Source organism: Petaurus breviceps, unplaced genomic scaffold (assembly GCF_028583685.1).
Source record: "Petaurus breviceps papuanus isolate PSGF00001 unplaced genomic scaffold, PetGlider_PUasm1.0 189, whole genome shotgun sequence".
Classification (NCBI taxonomy): Eukaryota; Metazoa; Chordata; class Mammalia; order Diprotodontia; family Petauridae; genus Petaurus; species Petaurus breviceps.
Genome location: NW_027185809.1, coordinates 12,161,301 through 12,178,538, shown reverse-complemented (window position 1 = coordinate 12,178,538; position 17,238 = coordinate 12,161,301). Strand labels below are relative to the sequence as shown.

General features: G+C 41.5%; 1 protein-coding gene across 3 annotated transcripts in view; it reads left to right on the top strand.

Annotated features, from left to right (window-relative positions):
* The window catches only part of KLHL3 (kelch like family member 3), a 324,549-nt gene that overhangs the window by 233,294 nt on the left and 74,017 nt on the right, over positions 1-17,238 (top strand). For all 3 annotated transcript variants that reach the window (XM_069091901.1, XM_069091900.1, XM_069091899.1), the window contains 2 exons: positions 9,467-9,583; positions 14,447-14,596. In XM_069091901.1, coding sequence (XP_068948002.1) covers positions 9,467-9,583; positions 14,447-14,596 — 267 coding nt within the window. The remainder of the gene's footprint in view (positions 1-9,466; positions 9,584-14,446; positions 14,597-17,238) is intronic.

Below are 17,238 nucleotides of genomic sequence, written 5' to 3'. Positions count from 1 at the left end.
CCATGTCTGTCTGTTCTGCCAGCACCTCAGAGACCTCTGTGCAAAGCTGGAGAAGTGTTAGTTACATGAGGAAATGAAATTTTTTCAGTCCCCATTAGGCATCTTGAAAGGTGATTGCCATTGATGACTGTATACTGCCGATAAAAGCGTAAGCTTCTTGGTATTCTCAGGGAACCTCCTATACAGTCTCCTCTATCCCAGTGCTTCTATAAGAGGGTAGTGATTTGTATCATATAGATGGTTCACCTAGCCTTTGACCAGCGATGTGTTAGACACACCTCAGTGTGAATTAGTCCTTTGTGTTAAAATCAGTCTTTCAATTAAGAAGCAATTATTAAGCTACTTTTATGTGCCAGTTTATGTTCTATGTGTACAACATGTTGACATATAAATATGTAAAGAATAAATACACTAGCAGCTGGGGGGGATCCCTCTCCTCAGTGATTCTTTCCTTGATCCCCTTGAGTTGAAAGTAACCTATCCCCCATGTTTCTCCTACCAATTTCCCTGGACCTCTCCCTTGTACTTAGCTCACTCTCATTTACATCTAAGGTTTGTCTACGTATAGGAGCTGGCGCTTGGGCTGAGATCTGAAGGAAATGAGAGAGGCTAATAGGCAGAGATGAGGAGAGAGGATTCCAGGAGTGGGGGACAGCTTGAGCAGAGGTGTGGGGATGGGAGAGAGGGGGAAGAACAAGAGCAAGAACGTCAGTTTGACTAGACCATCAATGCATGAAGGGGAGCGATGTATATAATACTGGGAAAGTAGGCTGAAGTCAAGTTAGGAGGGGTCTTTAAATGCCAAGCAGAAGTTTGCATTTGACCCTCAAGAGTGCATAGGACTGGGGCGGCCAGGTAGCACAGCGAGTGAGAGTACCGGCTCCAATGTTGAGAAGACCTGGAGATTGAATCCCGGGCTCAGACACTTAGCACCCACCCAGAAACACCTGGCCATGTAACCTTGAGCAAGTTACTTAACCCCAATCGCTTAGGGGCGGCCAGGTGGCTCAGCGAGTAAGAGCACCGGCTCCAGTGTCGGGATGACCTGGATCAAATCCGGGCTCAGATACTCAGCACCACACCCAGAAATAACTGGCCGTGTAACCTTGAGCAAGTTACTTAACCCCGATTGCTTAAAAAAAAAAAGAGTGCATAGGACCGTAAGGGAGTTGTAGAATTGTGTGTGTGTATGCAAGGCACAGTAGAGGGAAGAGACCAGGTAACTTTAGCCCTGTGCTCCTTTTCTGAACTGGATGTCCCAGGCTGCCCTCTTGCCTTCAGAATGAATCAGCCAGAGACTAAGAGAGCCTGAGTCTTAGGGGTCAAGGGTACATATGAGCTGGGAAGGAGCTTTAACTCACACAGAGGAGCCTCAGTCTTTCTTCAAAGGGCAGCTGCTCCTCGAAGCTCTCCAAGCCCCGTTTCTCAGAAACACTCAGGGGCTGCTGAGACAGTTAGAAAAGAAATAGTCTTGGAGTTGGATGCAAGCCTAGGGCAGCTCAGAATATTGGAATGATTTAAATTTCTGCCAGAGAGTAAAAACAGATGTGGGGAAATCAGAAGGCTGAGCTGGAGAGCTGCTTACTCCTTTGCCTCTCTTCTTTGATTTGTTCTTAATTAAAAAAAAAGACCATGGGGCTAGTAGAAGTTTCAGAATCAATAGGTATAGAATTATATTTTAGCAGTAGATTTAATCAAGATCCAAAGAACGAAGGTGCTTCCCACATATCCTTTCAGCAGCAGGATGTGTTTTTGGGATCAGGGCTAAGCCTGACACAGAAAGCTTATTTATGTATCTGCCTCTGAGATTCAGGAGTTCTTGCCATGTCCTAAGAAAGCCTGAGATCCAGGGACTGGTTGACGAGCTCTGGAATTCTCATAATTAATGTAGCGCTTGAAAGAAAAGGCAAAAGGTACACTCACATACAGAATTCCTGGATTCTTGTCCAGACTATGCTGCTGATTTGCTCTGCAAATGTAGGGAAAGTTATTTGGGTCTCAGTTTCCCCAACTGGAAAGTAAGTCCCTATACAATGTATTTCTAAAATTCTATACAGATGGGTCTATATAAACATTTTTTTGGCCTTTTTTTTGAGGGGCAATTGGGATTAAGTGACTTGCCCAGGGTCACACAGCTAGTAAGTGTTAAGTGTCTGAGGCTGGATTTGAACTCAGGTCCTCCTCACTCCAGGACTGGTGCTCTATTCACTGTGCTACCTAGCCACCCCTGTATAAACATTTTAAATGGAAAGGGATCCATGGACCTATGGTCAGGGAAAAGTGAGATTTTTGTCAAAGGCAAATTGTGTTGTATTTATATTATTACAGATATTCATTAAATGCCTGTGCTTGTTTCTGGGGCACATATAAAGTTTAGGTAAGACATGGTCTTAAGGTCATAAGCCTTGTGGGGAGATATTTGCACCAATAATTAAAATGCTTACTGTTCCTCAAATAGTGAATTAAAAAGTACAGATAAATTGCCTCATAAGGTCTGGGTACCCAGGTTGTTACTGATCAGGCTTCATGGAGGAATTGGCATTTGAGTTTGGCTTTGAAAGAATTGGTAGGACCACAAGAGGCACAGAGAAGGAGGGAGGTCACTCAGTCTGTCAATTAATAAGCACATGTTAAACCCCTACAATGTGCCAGACACTAGGATCCAACTACAATGAACAAAATAATCTTTGTTCTTAAACTGCCTCCATTCTACTGAGGGAGACAACAAGTACACACATATTTATATGCAGAATAAATATAATGAGAATAAAGACAAGGTAGTTGGGGAGGGCACTGGCACTTGGGGGCATAAAAAGGGCTTCATAAAGAGGCTTGAGCTATGTTTTATATAGAGAGAGGGAGTCTTTGAGATGGAGTTAAGAAAGATGCGTATTGCCATCATGGAAGATGTCCAGTACCAAGATCTAGGGTGTGTGTGTGTGTGTGTGTGTGTGTGTGTGTGCATGCGTGCGTGTGTATGTGTGTGTGCGTGTGCGTGCGTGTAAAGAGAGGACAGTTTGGTTGGATCATAGAATATGGAAGGGAGAGTAATGTAGAATGAGGCTGGAAAGGTAGGATCTAAAGGTTTTTAAAAGCTAGTATCCTTGGTCAACAGTGCAGCTCAGGGAGGTGAGAAAATACAGTATGGCACAATGGAGAGAGCAATGTCTCAGTAGTCTGTAGACCTGAGTTCAGATTCTAATACCTCAGATACTTAATACCTTCGTGATTTTGAATAGCTAGGTATTACAGTGCATAGAGCTCTGAGCCTGGAGTCAGGAAAATCTGAATTCAAATTTGACTTCAGACACTAACTAGCTGTGTGACCCTGGGCAAGTCACTTAATACCTCTTTGCCTCACTTCCTCATCTATAAAATGGGGACATGCTAGAGAAGAAAATGACAAACCATTCCAGGATCTTATTTTTGTTTTTTGGAGGGGGGAAGGTAGGGCATTTTGGGTTAAGTGACTTGCCCAAGGTCACACAGCTAGTTTTGTGTGAAGTGTCAGAGGCCAGATTTGAACTCAGGTCCTCCTGACTCCAGGGCCGGTGCTCTATTCACTGTGCCACCTAGCCACCCCAACCACTCCAGTATCCTTACCATGAAAACCCTATGGACAAAATCCACAGGGTCATGCAGAGCAGAACATGCCTGAACAAACCAACAGCTACTACCTTGAACAAGTTATTCCCTGAGTCTCAAATTCCTCATCTGTAAAATTAGGAGTTGGACAGAAAGCCTCTGAGGTCCCCCTGCCCCTGTCCTGTGCCTATTGATGATTATTCAATCATTCCTTTTTCAATTAACATAATTTCCCCCCCCCCAATTACATATTAAAACACTTTTTTTTTAAAAATTTGCTTTTTCAGGGACGGCTAGGTGGTGCAGTGAATAGAGCACCGGCCCTGGAGACAGGAAGATCTGAGTTCAAATCCGGCCCCAGATACTTAACACACAAAAAAACTAGCCGTGTGACCTTGGGCTAGTCACTTAACCCTAATTGCCCTCCAAAAAGCAAAAAAAACAAAAATTCCTTTTTCTTTAAAGTTTTGAGGTCCACATTCTGTCCCTCTCTTTCCCTCCCTCCTTCCCCTCTTCTCTCCCTGAGATGGTAAACAATCAGATATAGTTATGCATGTGCAGTCATGTAAAACATTACCATTCAGTCATTCATTTTGCCTAGTAAGGTCCTGGGCTTTGCTGTCTTTCTTAATGCTTTGCCTTCTGCTGCCAATTGGAAGCTGTAGAACTCAAGCTGGTAGATGTTGGCTACTCCTTGCCCAGACAGGATTCTTCCCCTGGATTTCCTGGTATCCACTGGCCTGCTTTGCCTCCGCCCAGTGTTAGCACTGTACCCCCAGTGTCATCCCTGATCCCCCCCCCCCCCGTGTCATCACTAGCCCCCCCCCCCGAGTCATCACTGACCCCCCAGTGCCATTATTGCTCCCTCCCCCAGTGTCATCACTGATTCCCCCCTCCCCAGTGTCATCACCGGCCATCCCTGGCATTGTTGCCGCCTGCCCTGGAGTGTGGCCACATGACTCCGAGCGCCGTCAGTGCTTGGAATGTCAGTGCCATTCTCCCTGGACCTCTGAGCTGTAGCAGTGCGATGCCTGCCCCCGCTTGTGGTCCGGGCAGGGGCATGAGCTTTCGCCTTGTGGAGGAAACGTCTGACTTCTGAGCGTGTTGCTTTTGCTGTAGCCAAGCCCCAGGCCAGCCCACTTGCTTCCCTGCCTTTTTTCTGAGGTCGGCAGTCTGAGCTGCAGAGTTGGGACTCCTCTGTGGTCGCTCTTTTACAGCTCTCTTGGTAGGAGCTCCCAGGAGAGAAGCTTTGGGTTTCTCTCTGGGATGATGGTTGGGCTGCCCTCTCCTGGTTCCTTTCAGCCGTGCTGGACCAGTTGGCTGGTTAGCTGCTGCCTGGCATCGTGTGGCTTTGAGTTTTGAGGCACTAAAGTGCCCTAGAGTGCACAAAGGTCACAACTGCCAGCTAGCTTGGATGCATTTTGATCAGCCTATTTCATATACCCTTGCTTTTTTCTTTCCACGCTTACCTTTGACTGGCAACAGAGAAGTGACATGTCATGCCCACTAACTCTGCATGTTTCCGAAGGCTATGTCCTCTCTAGTGGTGATCTCATCAGCTCCCATAGATTCAATTATAAGCTCTGTGCCAATGATCTGTTTATATAGGCGCCTAACTTTTCTTGTGAGCATCACCAGCAGCTGTTTGGACATCTCAAACAGGATGTCCTGTAGATGTCTCAAATTTAACATGTCCAGGGGCGAGTAGGTGGCACAGTGAGTAGAGCACCCGTCCTGGAGTCAGGAGGACCTGAGTTCAAATCTGGCATCGGACCTTGGGCAAGTCACTTAACCCCAGTTGCCCTGCCCTCCCCCCATTCAAAAAAGGAAAAAAAAATTTAACATGTCCAGAATAGAACTTATTTTCTTACCCCCCAAATCTGCCCCACTTGTAACCCGCTTGGCTGAGACCCTTGCCTCATCATTTACTGAAAAAATTGAGGCCCTTCATCTAGAGGTCACTCTACACCTTCTGCCCCTATCTCCTTCTTCACTTTTGACTCTTATAATGAGGTGATCCATCTCCTTGACAAAGCAAACCCCACTACATCATGTGGTGCAATCCCATCCCGTCTTCACCAGATTACTCTATCATTTCCACTCTCATTTTATAGGCTTCTGAGAGCCTGCAGTGGCTTTTATCATGTCCAGGAAACCAGATTTGTATTTTAGACTGTATAGAAAGTTGAGGTGGGTTAAAATTAATACAAATATATTTGCTTCTTTGATCCCAGAACTGATCTGAGGACTCTGTCGGGGTTATTCTTTTCTTGCAGAGATAGCTTCAGTATGTAACATGAATAGATGCAGGTCCCTGATGGGATGGACCATGTAGGTGGGATTGGGCTTTGCTTAGAGCCAGCGCCTGGTCATCTAGGATAGGAGGGCTCAAGGTTTAATCTGCTGCTTGTTACACCCCTTCCTCTTACACCCTAGCTGAAGAAAAGGTTAATAGAGGAGGTTTCTTCTAGTCATTTGGCAAGTACTCCACAAAAAGCTCCCTTTCCCTACGATGGGGGGCAGTTTTAGGAGACATCAGCCTAGCAAACCTAAAACACATGCTTCAAGTGATTGTTTGGTTTATAATCAACCTGTTTGTAACACTTAGTGGCAAAAGGGACAGTTATTCTGATATGTAACCTTGATTTTTACCTGGTAGTTGAGTTAAATTCTCTTATTTTTCTTTGTGTGGGTGCCCTTTTGTACCTCACCCCCCCTTTCTTTGCAACTGCCTGATATTTTAGCCTTGCCCCTCCTGATTTTCTTTTTCTTTTTAAAAACGTTTTTTGTTTCTTTTTTCCTTCTGTTTCATTGGTATGCCATAATTTACTCAGCCATTCCCAAATGATTGGCCATCTATCATCATATAATACTTTAAGTTTTGTAAAATGCTTTACAAAATATCTTACTTATATTGTCTTCACAACCCTAGGATGTAAATGCTTTTATTATGACAGAGGTTAACTGGCTTACTCAGGGTCATATACTAAGCCACCTACACATGTTAAGTTTTTCCATTTTCTTATTTTAATATAGCAACTAAATTTTTTTTTTTACAACTATAACCTTATTTTTTATTTTTGGCTATCCAAAATCTTATCGATGCCTTTATTTTTCATTGCCCTGCATTTCTAAATCTATCTGTGGCACAGTGGATAGAATGCTGGGCATGGAGTAAAAAAGATATGAATTCAAATCCATTCTCAGATACTTCCTAACTGTGTGACCCTGGGCAAGTCACTCTGCTTCAGTTTCCTCAACTATAAAATGGAGATGGTCATTGTGAAGGTCAAATGAGACAACATTTATATAGTATGTAGCACAATGACTGGCACGTGGTAGACACTTAATAAATTCATGTTCCCACTCCCTCCGTCCACCCAGCAAGCCGTCTCTTGTAACAAAGAATACAAAAAGAAAGAAGAAATACCGTTTCAGCAAATCAAATCAGGATGTAAAATGTTTGATAGTATATGCAATGTTCTATATTCATAATCCCCCAGCTTTGCAAAGGAAGGGCGTTTCCTCTTCTCTTCTGGTGCAGGCCTTGGATATTATGACTATAAATCGTTCAGTCTAATTCCCCGCTTCCCCCTACCCCACATTGCCTTAGTCATTGTGTATACTGTTTTCCTTGTTCTGCTTACTTAATTCTAAATCAGTTCAGATAAGGACTCGTATGGTAAAGAGCAGGTTCCCTCAGGTTTAGTGAAATAGGAAGTGGGGGGTAGGAAGAGAGTGATCAGGTTACTCTGGGTGAGGCTTTCGGGGCCACAGTCACAGCCTTCCTCTAAAGTGTGAGCTATGCACTTTCAAATCCTATTTCTTCTAACTCCCTTTCTGATAATCTATTCATAACACCCAAATATTTGGCTGCTGAACATCGGCCAGTAAAAACAGGGTAGTTCTTTGTTTAAAAGCTGAAGCCCACACATGCCTTTTGAGGAAGTGTAAATGATTATTTTTTTACTTATCCCACTAGAAGTATTTTCTTTTGATGGGAAACCGCTGGAGTGGGTTGGACTGTGAGCCCCATGAGGCCTCTCTGCTTCACCAAAAGGGCTCTTTTGCCAATGTGTTGTTGGCTTAGCTGCCTTGATTGTCAGGAATGTTCAAGCCTAAAGTTGAAATGAAAAACTGTGTGGCCTTCTGGATTTGCAGGAGATGTCATTGCATGTGTGTGTATGCATGTATGTGTGTGCATGTGTCTATGTGTCCATTTTTGCATGTGCACACATGTACCTGCTTTAAAGTTGAATAAGTCAACTGTGAGACTAAGCAAAACCAGTTGCACTAGTTAAGACAAAAATAAATAAAATGCAGATAAAGTCGAATATCAACCTTATTCATCTTTGTTGATATTTAGCTTTCTGAACAAAAATTAAGCAAGATTACAGAGGAGTTGAGCTTGTTTTCAATCATCAGCAAATTTTCCATTCTCAAGAACTTGCTTTGACTTCCCATTGCCTAATCAGTTCAAATTGAAAGCCTTCTATAATCCAGCCAGTTTTGCATACCAGCCTCATTTTCTGTTACGGTTTTACAGGAACCTTCTAACTCTAGCCATCCCAATTTCCTCCCTGTTCTACTTCCCCCCATGCCACTCTCCTCCTGAACTTTATAGTTTTGCTTGTGCTGTTCCATAAGCCAGAGATGTTTTCCTTCTGTATCATATCTGAATCTTCCTTAAGGCCTCACTCAAAACTAAGCACCTCTCTGAAATCTTCCCTGTCCCTTCCACCCCACAGGGTCACTTCCTCCTGACCTCCTATAGTATTTATTCATGTCTATATTACTCAGTTATCACTTAATGTACTGTATTGTTCTCTAATTCCTCTATGTGTATGCTTTGTTTAGGCAAGAACCATTTCTTTCATTTTCATTCTTCTATTTAGTAGTACTTAACGCACAGGATACAATGGAGTAACTGAAATGGATCCCACATATGGTCTTGAGGGCCTTTTTGAACACTGAATGCTATCTTATGATAGATAAGCATCAAATCCAGTTTGATGCTTAGAGCAGCTTGGAGTATGTGGGTGCACATGTATATATGTATATGTGTACACACATATGTGATGTTCTATCTTCAGAATTCCTGGTCAGAAAATGAAATTACCAAACCACTTATACCTATCTAGTTCTGCATCTTCTATTTTTCTACATTTCAGTTTATACAGAAATAAGCAGGGCAAACGAATGAGAAGTTAAAACCAGGGGGGTATTTTAAACCATTTGCTTAGTGTAATGGCATTTTATTTCATTTTTACAGCAGATTTGTGTTGATGGGATTACTATCTCACAGGTTTCACTGTGTGTGTATTGGGGTTTAAGGGACTTCACCAAATTTGGGTCACATTCAGCGCTTTGCATTTCTTGTCTTTAAACAAGTGGGAATTGTCCCAAATTTGGAAAACCATGTAATTGGTATAAGGGTTGTGGCTAAAATCTGCTTGCTAATGTTAAGATACATTGATATATCTTAACATTAGCCAGGGAATAAATTTTTCAAAGAATGTACAGAAATTTGCAACGTTGTTACCAGTGTATGCTTCTTTTTCGGGGGGGGGGGGGCGTTGTAGTAGTTTATCTTTTGTAAAAAATTTTTTATTGTTTTTATTACCAATACATTCTCATCAATAATGAACAGCAATTGTTAGTACTTCAGGAATATAAATGAGCTTCTGTAAGCTTTGTTTATGAATATATTCTCAGTTTTCATTCTTCAGAAGGTTTATCATTAGCCACAGTTGCCTAGCTGACTTGTTTTCATGTTGGCTGATTTGAGCATCAGTTGTAATATTAAGAAAAAAAAAAACCGAAGAGGCAGTTGAAGTGTTTGCCCCTTTGCTACAGTTGACTGTATTGTTTTTCTCTACAGGTTTTTGAAGCTGTGATTTCCTGGATAAATTATGAGAAGGGAACCCGCTTGGAACACATGGCCAAGCTGATGGAACATGTCCGTCTCCCTCTCTTACCGAGGGATTATTTGGTCCAGGTCAGTACGCCATAAGGAACAAACTGCTCATCTGTTGCCAGAGTTTACCGTAACAGAAATAAAGCTCTGTGAAATACTGTTGTGTGTCACCTTGGACAAATCTTTTAAATTTTCCTGCCCTTACTTTGCTCATCTGAAAAATGAGGGGTTTGAACCAAATGTTCTTCAAGGCCCCTTCCAGCTTTCAGTGCTGTGACCCTAAGAGCCATAGGCACACCTTTCCCACTGAGTTAAGCCTTGAAACAGAAAAATGAATTAACTGAGATGAAAGCACTTCCCTTGCTTGTTATATGAGCAGACTAGTTGTGATTCTGCACAGTAAGGGTCAAATCAAGAGTCCTTTATTTCCAAATTTGATGGAAAAATAATGGTTAGAGATGGAAAGAAGTCCATAAAAATGATTTAATGTCAGAGGTAGAAGTGATCTGAGAGTTTAGTTCAACCTTTTCATTTTACAGATTAGGATAGAGAGCCCCAGACATAAGAGAAGTGATTTGCCTGAGGTCACATAGCTAATTCATAGTGAGCCAGGGCTAGAACACACATTTGTTGGCTCCTACTCTAATATTCTTTCCACTACATCATTAATTTTCACTGTAATATACTGAGTTTCTCGGTGTGAATTTGAATATTTAGAATCAATGAAAGCTTTATAGGAAGGGAAACAAAATTTTAGAAAGAATGGCAACCTTCAGGGGGCGGCTAGGTGGTACAGCGAATAGAGCACCAGCCCTGGAGTCAGGAGGACCTGAGTTCAAATTAGGCCTCAGCCACTTAACACAAAAACTAGCTATGTGACCTTGGGCAAGTCACTTAAACCCAGTTGCCCTCCAAAAAGCAAAAAAAAAAAGAAAAGAATTAAAAACTATTAACCACATGAAAAAGTGCTCCAGATCACCAATAATAAGAGGAATGCAAATCAAAACAACTCTGAAGTTTCACCTCTCCCCACCAAAATTGGCAAAAGTATCAAAAGATGGAAGATAGTTTGTGATGGAGGGACTTCAGGAAGAGAGGAACATTCCACTATTGGGAGAATTGTGAATTTATTGTGGAAAGTAATTTAGAATTATGTTAAGAAATTCATTTAACTGTTGGAGAAGATGTGTGAAAATTGGAACACTAATGCATTGTTGGTGGAGTTGTGAACTAATCCAGCCATTCTGGAGAACAATTTAGAACTGTGTCCAAAGGATAACCAAACTGCATATATTTTTTGATCCAGCAATAGCACTACTAGGTCTGTATCCCAAAGGGATCATAAAAAAGGGAGAAGGACCTACATGTGCAAAAATATTTATAGCAACTTTTTGTGGTGACAAAGAATTAGAAATTGAAGGAATGCCCAAGCAAGTTGTGTTATATGAACGTCATAGGATATTATTGCGCTATAAGGAATGATAAGCAAGCAGATTTCAAAAAAACCTTGAAAGACTTGCATGAACTCATGCTGAGCAGAGTGAGCAGAACCAGTAGAACATTGTATACAGTAACAGCAGCATCTTGTGATGATCATTTATGATTGACTTCGTTCTCAGCAATACGATGATCCAAGACAATTCCAAAAGGCTCATGATGGAAAATGCTATCTGCATCCAGAGAAAGAACTATGGAATCTGAATGCAGATTGGAGCATACTATTTTCACTTTTTTGGGGGGTGGGTTGGGGTTGGTGATTTTTCCCTTTTGTTCTCTTTCTTCTTTTAAAACATGATTAATGTGGAAATATGTTTACATGATTGTACATTTACATGTATAACATATCAGAATGCTATTTATCGTGAGGAGGGGAGATGTGAGGGAGGGAAGGAGAAAAAATTTGAAACTAAAAATCTTGTAAAAATGAATGTTGAAAACTGTCTTTACATGTAATTGGGAAAAATAGAATACTATTTACAAAAATAGAAATTCATTTGGCATAGGTGAAAATGTCCATATTCTTTGCGTCTGTATCTCTAGCAGAGATCCTACTGTTAGACGTCAATACTTAGTAGGTCAAAGAAAGACAGAAGGAGTAATTACACCCTGAAATATTCATGGCAATACTTTTTTGTGGTCACAGAATTGGAAACAAAAGATACCCATCAACTGGGGAATAGCGAAACAAATCATGGTCCATGAATATAATGGGATATTATTTTGCTGTAAGAAATGGCAAATATGAAGAATTCAGAGAAATACTTATATGAATTGTTCCAGAATGAAGTAAAACAGAACAAGAAAAACAATACACACAATGACTCTAGGAGTGTAAATGGAAAGAAAAACAACCAGAGCAAAATGACACTGAACGTTGTGTAATCATAATGGCTAAGTCTGGCCCCACAAAACAGAGAAAGTGCATGTCCCTCCCTTGGTAGAGGTGGGAGACCTATCGGTGTGTATATGCTGGCACATTCTGTTGGTTAATTTAATTTTGCTGAAATCCTTCCTTCCCCTCCCCTCTTTCTTTTTTTTTTCTTTGTTATAAAGTATGGCTTGTTTGTGGGGGAGGTGGAAGGGATATATTTAGAATTTAAGGTGATAGAAAAACAAAAGCTATTATTGAAAATAAAATTAAAGAAAGAAAGAAAAAGAAAACCTTGGGATGAAGGTGCAACAGGGGTAAGATAGAACCTTTTTTCCAAAGAAATCAATTCTGTTTCAATTTAGAGTTTCCTGAAATTATGAATTCATATCATCAGTCCCTAATCCTATCATGTACAGTTTCCTTTTCTTCCTCTCTGTTTCTGCTTGTATCTTACTTTGATGACCTTCACTGCAGAGAAGGGTCTCCACTCTATGTGTTGAAGAAAGGGTACTTAAGAGAGAAAAATAATCACTCACGATAAACTCTAAAGCTATCCTTGACTTTTATGATTGAAACTCCCTTTTCCCAAGTGACCCAGTGACAATTTTCCAGTTTCTTTGTTGAATTTCTGTCAAGGGCATGATATCAAACATATCTGACACTACCTCACAGCTCTCAGGAGTTGACAGACTGAGGATGCAGGACGCCTGCACCCAATACATGGTTTCTGTGTCTGGGTTATTGTGACATTTGCCTTGGTCAGCCTGTACCTGTAAGAATGTGATCTCCACCCTCCGCTCTTCTTAGGTACATGTCTCACAGCATAGGTAGGCTGCCTCAGTCGAAGGTAGAGACTTGTTTTTTTCTGAGTTGAGGAATTTGTGGCCAGCAGTACCTTCATGTTGAAGTGTCTGTATCTGGTTATTAGGATGAGCTTTTGCCAGCTCTTCTTCAGAAAGAGTTCACTTCGGCTTTTCTTGTTATTTCCATGTACATCTGTCTATCCATTTACCTTTCTGTCTATTCCTCTGTCCATTTATCTATCTGTCCAGAGTATATGAGGCATTCAGGGAGCAGTAGCACTTCTGGTGTGAGGGCTTGCTGGGCCCTTTTCAGGGCTGCTTAGACACTTTTGGTGTCCACCTATTACCCAATTCTCACCTGTGGCTCCAAGAAGCCGTAGCAGGTACAGTGGCTACACCCCAATAAAACCGTCTCAGTAAAGGGTTAAGCCAGGTTGAGGATAAACAGCAGGCCTCCAGCCTGCAGATGAGTTAGGGGAGTACCTAACCCAAGCATGTGAAGACTTCCCTTGGCAGAATAGGTAGATGAGAACAATTTGTTCCAGTGGCCACGAAGGAGGGCAAAGCAGACGCTTCAGAAACATCTGTCCATCTCTCTCTCTCAACTCTTTTCCTACCCTTTTATATCTATTAGATTTATATTTATACCATATATACCCTTTCAATTTCCAAGAGGAGTTGTGGAAGATATAAGAGATGTATAATATAAGATATAATATACTATATATATAATATACTATAATAAGATATAATAATATAATATAATACAATATAAGAGATGTTAGAGATGAAATAGGAGAAACTCTCAAAAGGAAGCAAGCAGTGGTCATTACTAGGTACCTGGGATTAGCAAGTTACTATAACTGGCCACTCAGATTCACTGTACTGGCAAAAGGGCCATCGAGTCCTGTTCCGTGATTGTTGGTTTCTAATGAAAGGGAGCAGAGACCTTTATCCATAGAGATTTTGCATTTTTCAAATGTCATGCTGTTTACTGCCTTTTGTTTTGTCACTGCAGACATTTCCTGCCATATTCCTCCCCCTGAGCCCTCCCTTTCATCTCTAGTAATTAGAAAAATGTTTAAAACAAGTGACATGTGTGACAAAGTAAGATGCCAGGCATGTGTGACAGCACATATTTCATGTGCTTTGTCTCCACCTGCCCCCACTAGAAGAACTGTATGATTTTATCCTCTGTTCTCCTGGACCCAGAATGGTCTTTGCGGTTCATCTACACAGTCTTCAAGGGTTGCTACACACTGCTGTGATAATTGTGTTTATTGTTCTCCCGCTTCAGCTTGCTTCACTTTATAGCCATTCACACAAGTTAGAGAAAATATATTTTCTGAAATGAAACTCAAGGTGGGATTTATTGCTTGGGTTCTTTTACAAAGATGTTGGGTAGCAGAGTGAATAGTTTCTTTCAAAAGATCCAGAAATGCTTGTCAAATAAAAGGAACTTTAGTTCTGGACCCTTTGAAAATTTCTCATGAAATTATACCTCGAGGAAAAAATGTCATTGAGGGGCCGAGATAATATTTATCAAGTGTCTAATTTTGTATTTGTCCCTGTGCCACATGCCAGGGATGGATGCAAAGACAAAAGTAGGAAGAGTCCTAGCCCTGAAAGTGCTTATTGCCCAACTAGGAGAGAAGCTAAATATGCATACGTGTCTAGATACGGACACTCTGTGAGTATTGTATGAATGAATGTTAGGTTTAATACAAGTTTAGAGATGCCCCAGCCTAACTTGTTCATTGCTACCTCCAGACAGTTGAAGAAGAAGCTTTGATAAAGAACAACAACACGTGTAAAGACTTCCTTATTGAAGCCATGAAGTACCACTTGCTGCCTTTGGATCAAAGGCTGTTGATAAAAAACCCAAGGACTAAGCCAAGGACCCCAGTCAGCCTGCCCAAGGTAAGAGGCCCCTCATTTCCACTGAGAACACCTTGTTCTGTCCTGTCATCTCTGGGTCAGTTTCACACTCCCAGCCTCTATGTGGTCAGCTCCCCATGATCTTCATGCCTATGGGCTGACTATAAGGTTGGATGAGCCTGAAGGGTCAGGAGGCTGCGAGTTTGAGATAGGAAAGCAAGAGCTGGAAAGTTCTCTGTGAGTACCTAGCAAATCAATGTACATAATCACCATCAGCATCAACAACAATAATAATGAATAGCTGCTACTTATATAATTCATCAAAATTATAAGGTTTTAATGTATCATCTCATTTGAGCCACACAGCTACTCTGTATAGGAGGCACTGTGGTATTCTTATTCCCATTATACAGGGGAGGAAATTGAGGCCCAGGGAGGTAGTCACACAGCTGGTAAGTGTTAGAGGTGGGATTTGAATCCTGTTCTTTCTGACTCTAAGTTCAGAAGTTTATTCACTATACCACATTGTCCTAGCTTAAATGGATGATCATAGAGTTGCATGTTTTTGAGCTAGATGAGCTTTTAGAGGTAATCTAGTATAAACGCCCCATTTTACAGATGAAAAAACAGGCCTGGAAAGGTAAAGTCACTTGTTCAAGATCCCATAGGTAATAAGGTTTTTTTTGTTGTTGTTGCTTTTTGGAGGGGCAATTGAGATCAAGTGACCTGCCCAAGGTCACACAGCCAGTTTTGTGTTAAGCATCTAAGGTCTAAGGTCAGATTTGAATTCAGGTCCTCCTGATTCCAAGGCCAGTGCTCTATTCACTGCGCCACCTAGCCTCCCCCATAAGTGGGTCTTCTACCTCCAAATTCAGTGCTCTTTATCACTGTGCCATGCTATCTTAGATCCTGTTATAAGCAATGCATTTTATAAATCTTATAGTACTATGTCCACATGAGCTTTTATGATTAATGTGATTATTATTTCAATCAAGACTGGAGTGGAAATAGTTATACAGATGCTGCCTTTTCTAGTCTGTGGGTTAGCCTACATTCCTTCCTCTGGCAACTGTCTTCTAGTCATTTTATTGCTCATTACCATCTCCACTTGGAAAATAAAAGATGAGGCAATTCTTACACCGTCTCTCGCTCCTTGTCTGCAGCCCCTGGCAAAGGCTTGGTGTCTAAAAGAAGACATTTGGATTCACCATGGATTGTAAGGATCTCTCCCAAAGCCATGAATCAGGATGATTAAAAGTGGGTGGTGTTGAGATGATAAGTTCAAATTCAAGTTCCTTCTTGATACTGGTGACCAAAACTATATGTGAGCTCACCCGGACCACTTTGTGTCCATGCCTTGCTTTTCTTTTTAATTGATATTTTATTTTTATACCATTTTTATTTCTAGATATATCTCTCCCAAATTCCTGCCCCGCAAACCATCTCTTGTAACAAAGAATTAAAAAGAGAAACATCCCTGGTGAACTATCCCCACATTCTCTCTTATCTTCAGTGTCTTCCTATCTCCTGGCTCCTTCCTTGCCGCATACAAACACACCCATGGATCCCTCATCCTTTCTTTTTCTTTTTTTTTTTGTTTTTTTGGAGGGCAATTGGGGTTAAGTGACTTGCCCAAGGTCACACAGCTAGTAAGTGTGGCAAGTGTCTGAGGTTGGATTTGAACTCAGGTCCTCCTGAGTCCAGGACCAGTGCTCTATTCACTGTGCCACCTAGTTGCCCCTCCAGAAATTTCTTAATTACCTAACTTAATGACCTTTTCTCAGTATTCATCCTTCTTATTATCCTTCTTATTTATCCTTCTCTTGGAAACATTTGGAATTTGATCACCTTCTCCTCATACTCTGTCCTCAACAAGTGTTTGTGATACTGCTTCTTTGATTCTCTCAGTATTTGTCTGTCTTACTGTGGGTGTTCTTTAGGGCCCGATCCGGAGCCTCTTCTATTGTCCTGTCCTGATATCTTTGTGTCGTGGTTGTTGTTAAGTCATTTTTAACTCATATCTGCCTCTTTGTGACCCCATTTGGGTTTCGGTTTTTTGGCAAAGATACTGGAGTGGTTTTCTTCTTCAGCTCATTTTACATATGAGGAAACTGAACAGAGTTAAGTGACTTGCCCAGGGTCACACAGCCAGTAAGTGTCTGAGGCCAGATTTGAACTCAGGAAGATGAGTCTCCTTGACTCCAGGTCCAGTCTTTTTTTTTTTTTTTTAAAGCAATTGGGGTTAAGTAACTTGCTCAAGGTTACACGGCTAGGTGTTTCTGGGTGGGTGCTAAGTGTCTGAGCCCGGGATTCGATCTCCAGGTCTTCTCAACACTGGAGCCGGTGCTCTTACTTGCTGTGCTACCTGGCTGCCCCCAGGTCCAGTCTTGTATCCGCTGCACCACCTAGCTGCCCCTATGCTATTTTCCTTGGGGATCTTATCAGTTCCCATGGGATCATTTATCATCTTTATGCAGATGATTCATGGATCTCTCTATCGAGGACTGGTTTCTCTTTGGAATTTCAGTCTTGCATCACCAACTGCTTTTTGTACATCTCAAATTTGGTGTCCCACAAGGCATATCAAACTCAACACGTCCAAAACAGAGCCCATTATTTTCCCTCTGTACTTTGTTCTGTTCCCAATTTCCCTATTGTAGCTGAGGGTACCACCATCATCTCAG